We start from the raw sequence: 12683 nt of genomic DNA, 5'->3' as shown, positions 1-12683 counted from the left end.
CCGGCTCACCGACATGCCCGCCGACTGCCTTGCCGGCACCGCCGGGTGGCTGGCCCGCTTCTGGAGATGGTCCCGCGGGGGGTACTCGCAGGGGCGCTCCTACCCCACCAGCGTGATGAACCACCGCGGCTGGTAAGCACAGTGGATTTGCCAGAAGACCGGAGGGCAAGTCCAAATCCCGGACGCGTTTTCAGCTCCAGAGTCGATAAATGGGACTCGAACCGAACCTGTGACCCCACCAATGGGAGGAACCCACTGATGGGGTCACGCGCTCAGTTCGAGTCCTGTGGCATATCAAGCGCACAGCTACACCTCAGTTTCCCAGTGCACCTTACCGGCCTTTCCTTTCCCCCAGGCTGTGGCCGCTGGGACGCCTCACCGGACTCCTGCCCATCTCCTTCAAGGAGTGCGTCTGCTCGGCGCCCTTCAACGCGTCGAGGGCCGGCTCCGAGCACGCCGTCAACGACTCCACCCTGCCCTCGTGGGACCAGCCCGCCCACGTTGCCACCTCACGAGTGAGTACACTGGAAACTTCGAAATGATCTTTTTGTTTCTGTTGTTACGAATAACAAGTGTGTGCCCAGTGCTCGTGCCCGGTGGCGGAGCGCTCCATCCCCTGGCTGGCGTACTCGTTCGCGGTGGTGCTGGTGCTGGTGCCCAGTGCCATGTGGGGGCTGTACTCGGACAGCAAGAACGCCAACACCGAGGGGAAGCCCTCTCTCCGCATGCAGAGGTTAAATTATTGCACTGCACACACTGAGCATTTCTTTGTAGATGTCTTCGAAGCCTGCGTTTTTTTTTCGCATTACGAAGCAATGCTTGGTATCGGAAAATAATGTGCGATTCTGTCCTTCAGCAAGACGGACATGATGGTGACCTTCTGCGACATCATCAGCGTGTCCTTCTGCTCCGTCACGTGCTTCGCGCAGCTCGCCTTCTCACAGACCGCCCTCTTCATGGTGCTGGAGCAGCTGCAGCAGGTCGGCCTCGAACACCCTCCGCAAAAAAAAATTCAAGATTCTACACTTGCAACCAATGAATTTTCATCAATCATCAATCATAAATCATCCAAGTAAATTCACTTATAGCAAGTATGTATTTAGTTTGTGTTTTACTTCCTGCCAGGTGGACCGCACGCTGTCCGTCCGCGCCCCCGCCGTGCCCGGCATGCTGGCCCTGTGGCTGCTCGTGCTGGTGGGCGTCATCTTCATGGACGGCGTCATGTGGACGGAGATCAGCAACACCATCAGCTACGCCGCCACGTACTTCCCGTTCTACGTCGTCTACTTCCTCACCTTCATGATGGAGGTGCTGTTCATCGACGACGCCCACGGCATCTACATGCGCTTCTTGGCGCTCAACGAGAAGCTGGACCAGTCGCTCGCGCTGCCCACCTACCAAGGTACGGTGCTACAACATAGGGTGCCCACAAACTGGGCACGCCCGCCCCACTTTTTAGGGTGCCAAATGTCGCCCAGCTTCTGGGCACCTTTGTCGCCTAGTCTTGGGGTGGTTAAACCATTAAGGAACCTGCCTTCACCTGCCAAAACTCTTTATCTGAAAAGAATTATCTCGTGTTAAATTTGTGAAAAATTCTTCGTAAACTGCCAAATTTACTGTGACAAAATTTCTAGAGCGGTTGTGACTTTTCCGCAGCCGCCACGGAGCAGCTCCCCTTCGGCGCGGTGGACGGCGGCTGGCTCGGCGAGGCGGCCCCCAGGGGCACGGCGGTCTCCATCACGGGCATCGCGGAGAGCAACGGGATGTACTCGTCCAAGACGGGTGAGGGCCGGGATCGCTCACAATGTTGAGGGGTGCAACGCATAACTTTGGGACAAGAAGACTCAAGCACAGTATATGGAAATATTATCCCTGGTTGGCTCACATATCCACAAATATGACAACAGTCATGGACAATTAAAATAAATAAACATAGTGTAAAAATAATTCACATTTTAAAGAACGTTTTAATATATACTTTTTGTGCTGCAGGCAACAAGAGGGCCACCCGGTTGCGGCCGGTGGCGGTGGGGCTGGCCGGGCTGTCCGCGGCCCCCGCCACGGGACAGCCGCTGACCATCCAGCGACTCAACGTGGCGCACCACGTACTGTGCGAGGCCTCCACGGCCGTGGCCAAGCGTTACGGGCTGTGCCTGCTGGTGGACATGCTGTGCATCCTGCTGCACCTCGTCATCACGGCCTACTTCTTCCTGAAGCAGCTCATGAACTCCCACCTCATCAACACGACGCAGTACATCGTGGTGCAGTTCCTGTGGCTCGGCGTGCACCTCATCCGCCTGCTCATGATTGTGCTGCCCTGCTCCAGGGCCAGCGCCGAGGTGAGCACCCCGCCCACACCCACAGTGGGCCAGAAGACCGGCGCAGGCGGCCAAAACTCTAGACGCGCTTTGAGCTCCAGAGTCACAATGGGACAATGGGACTCAAACAGAACGTGTGACCCCATCATTGGATTGCTCTCCGAACAAGGAATCCATTTGTGGGCTCACACGCTCGGTTCGAGCCCTGTTTAACGACTCTGGAGTTCAAAACGCATCTTAAATTTTGGCCGCCTGCGCCGGTGTTCTGGCGCACTGTGCACGGGCCGCCTAACTTAACCCCGTCCCCGGATATCCCCGCCCCCCTGACCACTGCCAAACGTTCAATCTGAAGTGCTGTGGCGGCCCCGCTCAGTGAGTGCCGTCGAAGTGCTTGCCGCCGTCGGTTCGATATATCTCGCTAACGGGCCGCCCCCTCGTCAGTGACACTGCCACACGCTGATTAATTGCGTGGACGTACACCGGAAAGGAAACGAATTTTTCTATTAATTGTTTGGCCTTAACCTCCCACCTGCCATTCTTTAATCCTAGCGGCTGGGTGTGCGTCAGGAAGACATTCCTTCGGTGCAGCGTGCATACTAGTGGCTGCTATAAAAAGCAGCCATAAATGGCACAATGACACCCCTATTCATTTAAGAAGGCCTTCGGTTCGGCTTGCGTCGGTACTCGCGAACCTTTGCAAACCTTTGCGAACCTTTGGGGACGTTCGGAACCCTTCGGGACCTTGATTGGAACTTGGGTGGTGACCTTGGAGGTAATCACTGTTCGATTAAACGAAAGTGCCATTGCGTGCCGCTCTGCCGTTGCAGGCCAGCCGGACTGGGGCGTTGGTTGGCGTCGTCCTCAGCACGGCGTCGCCCTACACTGTGGCACACAAGCAGGTAATGGCTTGCACTTCCAGTGGCGTGGCTCCTCGTTCGCCTGTCAGAGTAACAGTGTGTGTTCGTCCTCCAGCTCGAATCGTTTTCGATCCAGCTCCTCCACCACAAGGTCAACTTCAATGCGTGCGGCTTGTTCGAACTGGGGCTGCCTTTGGTCGTGTCGGTAAGGCAAGATGCCACAATTAACTAATACCTCCAATGTGCACTTCATACACATCTGCAAGAGTGTACTTGGCAAGTACACTCCCATAGATGCGTACTAAGTACACAGTTGGTAAGATGTCTAGGCAGAGTAGTGTAGATGTCGGTTTTCTTACTTTTGCTGAAAATGATTATGGTAAAAATGGAATTTTTGAAAACGAAAAATTACTCTTTTTAGATTCTTGGCGCAGTTACAACGTATCTCGTCGTTCTACTGCAACTGAAAGGCAGCCCAACGAGTCCGGGGGTCGCCAACAACACGGCAGCAGTGCTAGAAACAACTTAAAAAGGGGGAAGGGAGGATTGGAGCAAAAACTGCTTATTTTCAGGGGCGAATTCTGCTCAACTTCAAGGCGCTCGCCTCTCAAATCATCGCGAATTTTCGCGAAAATTGTGCTGTGATATTTATGCAAGGTGGTGAAATGGATCGATGCGATGTACCTTGACGAAAAGACTGATGCGTTTGCTGTTCGCTGAGAAATAATGCGTGTACATACTTCTAGGTTTAAGGGCGTTTGTGTGTGAGTTTACGACACATAGTAACAACATGAGCAAATTAATTTATTTGTTGTACAAATTACCAGTCAGTCCTCATTTCCATTGAATAAATTGTGCCTGACAGGCGAGGTTAAACCAATGTCATGAAAATGTTCAAATTTGGCATGAAAAAAAAATGCAACAAGGCGATTCATGAGAGAGCGAGTATATCATTAAGTCTCGTAATTACGGCAATTACTGGGCAAGAAGAATAAAACAAAAACAAAAACAAAGGGTTACAGTCTGGGCGCATATACATATTACAGTTAGGATTTGTCATTATCACTACAAGTACCGGCGACTTGAGCGCCATGGAGAGGCGCATTACATTTTACATGTGAGTATCATGTGAGGATGTAAGAAGGGTTTAAGTCTTTAGTTCAGTCACTCCCTACGAGTCGATCGTGTGCTTTCTGTGGTTCCTCCGCGCTGGCCTCGTCGCCTCGCTGACCGAAAGGTGGTTGCCCGCGGCCCTCCCTTGAGACCTGCAAAAGGGATGCCCCTTTGTGTCAGTGACACTATAACAATCCCAGTGCTGCACCATGATTGGGAAATTCCCACAATGCACCGTGCTGAAAGGGTTGTCAATAATTGCCTGCATGCACTGAGAATGAAAAAGTCTTGATCAGTACCCAATTTTGGACGAGGTATACTTCATCACCCAAATTTAAGCGAGGTATACTTTATCACCCAAATTTGGGCGAGGTATACTACAGCACCCAACTTTGGGCGAGGAAACCTTCCTCACCCAAATTTGGGTGATAAAGAGTTCCTCACCCAAAAGTTTCGTCATGATCATGACTTTTTCATTCTCAGTGTGTCAGGTGACTTTTCGAGAGAAAAGTTCAAACATCGCCTGCTTGTAGGCAGGCCGAGGTTAGCGACTCTTTCAACACTGACGCATCTTAGGGATTTTCGCCTCTTTGCAAGGCAACACTGAACGTAGTTTACATGCGAGGAATGACACTCACAGACTCGAATTACTGTCCGACACAGTGCCCGCAGAGCGTTTCTGGGAAAGCACAGCTTTCGCTGGGGCTTTGGAGTGAGGCGAGGACACAGAGCCACTCGACTGTTTGGCGGGGGCTGCAAAAAAGGCTGTCTTAGCACGCAAGCAGTGTATTTTCTTAAAAATTATTATTTTTTTTTTTTAAATCTGTGGTAGACACGTACCAACAGCTCGACGCACGGGTCGGATCGGTTCGATGACAATGTGAATGTCTCCGGACTTCTTCGAATCGTTCTGGCGCCTGCAAGGAAACACGCAAACCTTTATGTTACGCACCCAGTGCCCACATTTCACATTACGCCACTTTGTCGCTCTGTCCTTGTCACTCCTCATGAATTGTCGGTGAGAGCGAGAGAGAGAGAGAGAGAGAGAGAGAGCGCTCACCTGGACGGCTTGGTGACCAGGCTGGCGATGGGGCTGGCCATGGCGGCGACGTGGGAGCGGGTCTTCCGCACCACCTTCTCGGCCTTGTCCTTGTCCTTGTCGCCGGCTCGCTCTGCCCTGGGCCTTCCCTCGGCGCGCAGGCACGCCTTGTCGTGGGTTCGACTCCGCTCGGCCGCCGTGCCGCGGTTCTTTGCCTCCTTGTCCCGCGGGTCGCTGCGGTGCGCGCACTTGCAGTGTCGCCGCTCCTCCCTCGCTGCGTTCGCCTCCGGTCGCTTCCGGTCGCCGGAAGTGACTTTGGCCTCCAGCCTGGCTTCCAGCTTGTCGGCGAGGCGACGGCTCTTGTCCTCGACGTCGCCGTTGACGCCGTCGCCGTGCTCGCGGTTGCGGCCGCCGGCCTCCCGCTTCTGGTCGTCGCGGCTGCGGCTTCTCTGCCTGTGGTTCGAGGTCTCGAAAGTCGAACTTCGACGTTGTTTCGACTCTGCGTCCGCGCTGCGCTCGCGGTCCCGATGTTCGTCGCGGCTGTGGCTCCGGTGCTGGGGCTCGCGGTGTGCTTCGAGCTCGTCCCTGCTGCGGCTCCGGTGCCGCCGGTCCACTTCCAGCTCGTCCTGGCTGCGGCTTCGAGATCTCTGCGGGTCGCGGCTTCGAGAGCGCTTCTCGCGGTCCGCCACCACGTCCAGCAGCTCGTCGCGACTGCGACTCCGCCGGCGACCCTCCTTGACGCAAAGCTCCTCCCGACTCCGTCGCCGCCGCGCGTCGCCGTGCTCGCTGAAGAGTTTGTCCGGGCTGCGGCGATCGACCTCTCGAAGTCGGTCTTTCTCCGGGCTGCGGCGTTCGATTTCTCGAAGCCGGTCTTTGTCCGGACTACGGCGCTCGATTTCTCGAAGCCGGTCTTTGTCCGGACTACGGCGCTCGATTTCTCGAAGCCGGTCTTTCTCCGGGCCGCGGCGTTCGATTTCTCGAAGCCGCTCCTTGTCAGGGCTGTTGCGTTCGATTTCTCGAAGGCCAGGGCTGCGACGTTCGAGCTCTCGAAGTCGATGGTTCTCCGCGTCCCTGCTTCGGCTGCGCGGCCGGCGTGCGCGGTCGTCCGCCCTGCTCCGCGGCCGCCGTTCGTCGTGGTGGTGGTCGTGGTGGTCGCGCTCGCTGCGGAGGAAGCGCTCCACCTCGTCGACGTGGTGGCCGAGGCCGCCGGGCTGCGCGCGGCTGTGCAGGAGCTCCCTGCCCTCCAGGAGCTCCACCTGGGGCACCAAGGGGCTGGGCTGCCGTGGCTGCCGCACCCGCGGCGAGGCCCCCTCGTCCTTGGCCACGTCGACGACGGTGGAGCGGCCCAGCGCGCGCACGGCGCCGCCCTCCTTGAGCAGGTCCTTGACGGAGGCGCGGCCCAGGGGCTGGAGCCTCCTCGTCGACGTCAGGGTGACGTCCGCGGGGGACGTCGGCCTGTAGTCTCCGAAGATGACTGCAAACGATAACGTGGCCCTTCACTAACGACGACGCCGACCTCCCGGTGAATTTCTGTTCCATTCGTGTTCGCTTACCTGAGTCCGTGACGGGCAGGCCGCCGTTGACACGCTCCGCGCGCTCCGCCTCCGAGTACCGCTTCCAGTGTGGGGCCGGCGCGTCCGACTCGCTGGCCGAGTCCGTGGCCGCGGCCACCACCTCAATGATCCTCTCCTTCTTGGCCTGGGCGTCCACCATGGCGTCCACCTTGTTCTCGGCCTTGGCCATCCGGGTCAGCAGCTCGCGCACCGACACGGTCCGCTCCGCCAGCCCCGCGTCCCTCTGAGGGTCCGTCTTCCTGGCCACGCTGTCCACCAGCGAGAACGACTTGGGCAGCACGGGGCTCGGCGTGCGGAAGTCCGATCGGGGTTCGAGCACGGCGGTAAAACTGGGAAGCAGAAAAAAAGAACCGGTGGTGATCTCGGCCGCTGGCAGCTGGGGTCGCGAGCGTACTAGCATCACGCTTTTGCCAACGGTTATCCGGCCGGGGCGGCCACGCACCCACTCCTCCGCTGCTCCGGGACGACGTAGACGCTGTTCGGCGACGAGACGCGAGGCGGTTCCAGCCGTGCCAGCCGTTCCAGTGTGGGTGCTGCGGGGGCGGCGTCCTGCTGCACCAGCCGCTCGGCCTTGGAGGCGTGGTGGCGGTAGCTGGCCTTCTCCCTGGAGTCCCTGGAGTCACAGGCGTCCACCGCGGCGTGCAGGCCCGGCAGGCGCGGCGACCCTAGCTCGGGGCTAGGGGTGAACCGACCCTGCGGGGACAAATCTGCGCCAAGCGGGCCGCCTTTAGTGAACGCCTCGCTATCCTGCCGCCACGCCGAGCCGCTCTCAAAACGTCTTATGGTGAAAATCCTCCATCATTATGGTGAAGATTTGCCATGCTATGATGTGTATTATGTCGAAGATTCTCCGTACCAAGACTAATATTCTCCATATTATGACGAAAATACCCCATGTGAAAGTGCAAGCAAGTTATCCATCATGTTATGGTGGTGCACCTGACTATGAAACTTACGAAGAAAATTATTCGTGCTTTGTGAAGATACATTGTCGATTTCTTTTAAATTCTGGAGAAAATCTCCAGTTCAGGTGCAGCCTTTCACCGTTAGACGTTAGAAGTGCGCTCGCTGTCGTTCTCCCGTTAGCATTTTTACAGAGGACACACGGGCGAGTCCGGCCCGGGTTACAGTTAACGTTACTGCCGAGGCGAGCTCAACTGAGTAACGCGTTTTGAGCTCCGGAGTCGCTAAAGAGGACTCGAACCCAGCGTGTGACCCCACCAATGGATTCCTCGTTCGGAGAGCAATCCATTGGTGGGGTCACGCGTTCGGTTCGAGTCCCATTCAGCGACTCTGGAGCTCAAAACGCGTCCGGGCTTTCTGCCCACCGCGCTGCGCCCGGAGGTGGGCAGCACACTCTGCGCTCGCGTCGGTTGGGTTGCCGGCCTGTCGGCGCACGGGGCCTCGGCGGCCCCGGGGGCAACCGCGAGTAGTGAGAAGAAGCCATTTATTCGTGTGTTAGTGCTACTACACCGTTAAGAAACTTCCGAACTCTCTCTTTCTTTCTGTGCACGGACCCGTCGTTTTCCCCGAGAAAATAAAACGGTTTTAACAGACGGACCGCGTGTACCTAAGTGGGCGACCAGGCGGGACTTTTCTACCATGTAGGACCGCACTTCTGCGTCCGCCTGCAGGGAATCGTCACTCAAGTCCTCGTCCTCGCTGCCTTGACTCGCCAGCGACCTGCGCGGCGCGGCGCGCGCCCGCCTGCGAGGCCTGTTGTTGTTGTTGTTAGCGAGAAGCACCAGTGGGGTGGACTCCAGCACAAGCGGCGCGAGCATCGGCGCGAGCCGGCCTGCAACGGGCAAAGGGTCCATTAGAAGCTGGGAGTGCGCCCACAGTGTGCCCGACCTCTGCGGACCGCTGTGTGGAGTTTAGTGGGCAAGCCGAGTTAGCTCCGGACATTAGTCGAGTTAACATCATCCACGAGGTAGTTTCTGTACACTGCGTCGTCTGCCGTGCTGACAGGGGAGGGTGCACTGTGAATCCATTGGCAAAGGCTTTCTTGCCGCTCCTCTGGCGCTCCCTCCATTTTGAACGCCAAAGTTTGTCCTTGGATCCAGGATCACCCTATGGCAGTGGTTCTCAACCTTAGGGTCGCGACCTCAAGTGGGGTCGCGAAAAAATTTTAAGGGGTCGCGGCGAGGTAGCTGGGGTCGTGTTTTGGGCCGATTTTAAGCAGCCACTGCGTCTGATCCGAGGCGGGCATTTTGCTCCCTCAACCGGCAATTGGTCTTTGAACCTTCCTTTAGCATGCCTTTGTTACGGAGTGTGATTATCAGTCTTAGTTTGGGAGCAGTATTGTCTCAAAGTTTACCAAAACGGTCAGAAATGTCTTTGAAAAATCGTGTTTTGGGCCTATTTTAAGCAGCCACTGCGTCTGACCCGAGGCGGTATTTCGTCCTCCTTCAACGGGCAATTGGTCTTTGGACCTTCTTTTAGCATGCCTTTGTTACGGAGTGTGATTATCAGTCTTAGTTTGGGAGCAGTATTGTCTCAAAGTTTACCAAAACGGTCAGAAATGTCTTTGAAAAATCGTGTTTTGGGCCTATTTTAAGCAGCCACTGCGTAGTGACCCGAGGCGGTATTTCGTCCTCCTTCAACGGGCAATTGGTCTTTGGACCTTCTTTTAGCATGCCTTTGTTACGGAGTGTGATTATCAGTCTTAGTTTGGGAGCAGTATTGTCTCAAAGTTGGCCGAAACGCTCAGAAATGTCTTTGAAAAATCGTTGTGCCTGTTTTGGTCAACTTTGAGACAATACTGCTCCCAAACTAAGACTGATAATCGCATTCCGTAACAGAGGCATGCTAAAGGAAGGTCCAAAGAACAATTGCCCGTTGAGGGAGCAAAATGCCCGCCTCGGATCAGACGCAGTGGCTGCTTAAAATCGACCCAAAACATGATTTTTTAAAGACATTTCTGAGCGTTTTGGCCAACTTTGAGACAATACTGCTCCCAAACTAAGACTGATAATCGCACTCCGTAACAGAGGCATGCTAAAGGAAGGTCCAAAGACCAATTGCCCGTTGAGGGAGCAAAATGCCCGCCTCGGATCAGACGCAGTGGCATGCTAAAGGAGGGGTCCCGTGGGGTCGCGAAACTTTTCCTGGGGGTCGCGGAAATTTTTGGCTACAAATTTGGGGTCGCGAGCCGAGAAAGGTTGAGAACCGCTGCCCTATGGGGATGCCAAACTCTGGCACTGTGGTGGCAAAGGCGGTCAAATTTTGGCATTCTCAGAGGGTGCATGGCCGAGACTAGAAGGCCAAATTTTGGCGTTCAAACTGGAACACCACTGGAGTGGCATCAAACTTTTCCTTTGGATTTGCAGTGCGAACTTGAAAAAGAAGGTGTCAATTTCTTTCATCAGCTTTTGTGGTCAACAATGGTGTACAAAAAGTGCTACGCGATGGTTCGTTTAGCTGAGCCGTGGCATAAAAGTATATCTCATTCAACGAGTTTTAATTTTTTGAGTCACTGCAGTACCCACATCCGTACTCACTCAATTTTAAACTATGGAGGGCTGACTTTTGTTCTGAGGCACCGCGACTAACGGTGTGTTGGGACACGAAGGCGACGGGGTCTCTGTCGACGCCGTTCGTCTCCGGGGGGCCCACGTTAACCTGGAAACATTCAACAGAACAATGCTGGATCAGCGGAAGTACTTACTCCACAAACAGCAAAAGAGCCGCAAAATTAGATCGCACGGTACCGTGGTTGAGAACCCTTTCGGCCGAACGGTGGGCGAACGAGATGTCGTGACCGTGATCTCGGGGACTGGCTCCACGCTCGAGATCTGAAGTCCAAAACCAACAAAGAATTGCATTTTGTGACTGCAGTGTCCGTTACACGTTGGATTGGTTGGGAAATTACTGACCCCTCGTTTGCCGGTTGGCCTCAGCGACTTGAGTAGTCTCTGAAACTCGGCCTCGCCGTCGCTCTTTCGTTCGTTCGCGTTCGCGAAGGAGTTGCTCTTGAGCGTGACCGTGGACCGCCACATGGGCACGACGTTGTCGGGGTCCGCACTCACCGTGCACCTCACCACGCCGTCGTCCTTGGCGGCGTTCTTGGCCAGCGGGTGCTGCTGCAGGCGCTCGCTGGCGTCCGGGGACAGCTTGCCCTCCATGGTGACGGTGATGACCCCCGTGGGTTTGGCGGGCTTGTCGTCGTCGGCGGCCTTCTGCTCGTCGCCGAAGCGCACCTCGGGCAGCCCGCTGCGGTTCATGGCGATCCGCTGCTCGGCGAGGAGCTTCTGGCGGCGGCGGCCGCGCACGATGTTCGTCGGCGGCGGCTTGTCGTCGGTGGACACGAGGTTGAAACGGCCCGGCTCGGCCGCGAAGTGCACCTCCGTCTTGCTGAACTCGACCCTCTTCTTGTTCTTAGCGACGGCCGCGTCCTCGGCCGAGTCCGACAGGTAGGCGCTGTGGCCCAGCTTGTCGCGCACGGCCTCCTCCATGTCCACCACGGCGATGGAGTGCCGCTTGTCCTCCTTGGCGTCGTCGTCGTAGTGGAAGCCATTGATGATGAGCGCGGGCTCGGCCTTCACCGTCACGGCGTCGTTGGCCACCACGGGGATGCTGACGCTCACGGGCTCCGTGAGGTTGCGCCCGTTGCGCTCGGCGCGGCGTCGCAGCAGGTCGCGGCGCCGGTCCATGTCCGAGTCCTCGCCGACCAGCTTGACCACCGTCTTCTTGGGGGCCTTGTCGGCGTCCTCGAGCCGCGGCGCCTCTTCCACGGCCGAGTCCGCCTTGTCGTACAGGCTGGCCGGCCGGGCGATCTGGTTGGCGGCGTCCTTGGACCGCTTGATGGTGTCCAGGTGCTTGAGCAGGGGCGACACGGAGAAGGCCGCCGTCGTCTTGAAGGTGGATCCGCTGTCGCTCCACGAGTCCTCCTTGCTCTCCTTCAGCGAAATCAGCTCCTGATTTTGGGGAGGCAGGTCGGGCTCGAACCCGTACGACTTCCTCCGCCGGTACCACTCCTCGGACTTGACGCCGCCGCCGTTGACCATCTTGTCCTTGGCGTCCTTGACGTCCTTCACGCCGAACACGTAGGACTGCGGCGCCGCGTCCGCGTCCTCGCCGTTGGCGGGCTTGGCGTCGACCGCTTTGCTGCGTAGCCGGCCGCGGACTTCGGCCAGCGACTTGACCGTCACGAAGGAGTGGTTCTGCGTGGCGATGGAGTCGCTCACGAGGCGCTTCACCTTGTCCAGGGTCTCCTCCTTGGGCACGGCGCTGGGGGGCTGCGGCGCCGCGGGGGCGGGGGCCGCTCCGACCTGGCCGCCGACCTGGCCGCCGACCTGGACGCCGCGCGCCTCAATCTCCTCCCTCATCCTCCTGACGCTGACGCTGGCGCCGCTGCCGGTGGGGAAGTCGGGCGGCCGCGTGTACTGCAGCGAGCGGCGCAGCACGGAGGACCGGCCCAGGAAGCCGTTGACGCCGCCGTCGGCGGCCTCGGCGTCCGCCACCTTGCTGAGGTTCTCGCTGGAGCAGCTCTTGCGCGACTCGGCGATGGAGTGCCGGGTGACGGCGCTGATGACGGACGCGGACGTCGTCCGGTCGCTGCTGTCGTCGTCGCTGGGGAAGGAGATGATGGGGGCGCCGTCGCTCGGCTTGTCGTCGTCCTCCTCGACGGTGATCTCGACGTGCTTCTCGTTGGCGGCGTCGGGCTGCGGCTTGCCGCGCGGCGCGCGGGTCGGCGGCCGTCGCCAGCCGATGGAGCGGCCCACGCTCGCCTTGGTCTTCTCGGAGCTCAGGTCCAGCGGGTGCAGCGACAGCTGGAACAGGG

The 12683-nt window shown here is 57.5% G+C and overlaps 3 protein-coding genes across 5 annotated transcripts in view; 2 read left to right on the top strand and 1 right to left on the bottom strand.

Annotated features, from left to right (window-relative positions):
• LOC117644749 lies at nt 1-1811 on the top strand. Its single transcript, XM_034384363.1, has 6 exons — nt 1-132; nt 356-515; nt 585-733; nt 857-980; nt 1126-1402; nt 1657-1811. Exons 1-6 carry the CDS (start codon nt 14-16, stop codon nt 1809-1811), a joined length of 984 nt encoding a protein of 327 aa, XP_034240254.1. The 5' UTR covers nt 1-13.
• Nucleotides 1812-2039: 228 nt separating this feature from the next.
• On the top strand, nt 2040-3982 carry LOC117645126 (gustatory receptor for sugar taste 43a-like). Its single transcript, XM_034385088.1, has 4 exons — nt 2040-2339; nt 3146-3217; nt 3291-3380; nt 3597-3982. Exons 1-4 carry the CDS (start codon nt 2166-2168, stop codon nt 3702-3704), a joined length of 444 nt encoding a protein of 147 aa, XP_034240979.1. The 5' UTR covers nt 2040-2165; the 3' UTR covers nt 3705-3982.
• The window catches only part of LOC117645125, a 29624-nt gene continuing 20899 nt past the window's right edge, over nt 3959-12683 (bottom strand). For 2 of the 3 annotated variants that reach the window (XM_034385085.1, XM_034385086.1), the window contains exons 5-14: nt 10777-12672; nt 10612-10695; nt 10402-10522; nt 8472-8696; nt 7344-7608; nt 6881-7230; nt 5349-6801; nt 5129-5205; nt 4927-5041; nt 3959-4440 (exon numbers count right to left, since the gene is read on the bottom strand). In XM_034385085.1, coding sequence (XP_034240976.1) covers nt 4347-4440; nt 4927-5041; nt 5129-5205; nt 5349-6801; nt 6881-7230; nt 7344-7608; nt 8472-8696; nt 10402-10522; nt 10612-10695; nt 10777-12672 — 4680 coding nt within the window. In that variant the 3' untranslated portion in view covers nt 3959-4346. The remainder of the gene's footprint in view (nt 4441-4926; nt 5042-5128; nt 5206-5348; nt 6802-6880; nt 7231-7343; nt 7609-8471; nt 8697-10401; nt 10523-10611; nt 10696-10776; nt 12673-12683) is intronic. The other variant, XM_034385087.1, reaches the window with a different exon arrangement.

Source organism: Thrips palmi, unplaced genomic scaffold, assembly GCF_012932325.1.
Source record: "Thrips palmi isolate BJ-2018 unplaced genomic scaffold, TpBJ-2018v1 HiC_scaffold_18, whole genome shotgun sequence".
NCBI lineage: Eukaryota > Metazoa > Arthropoda > Insecta > Thysanoptera > Thripidae > Thrips > Thrips palmi.
The sequence above is the reverse complement of the archived record's forward strand: the minus strand, read 5'-3'. Positions and strand labels throughout refer to the sequence as shown.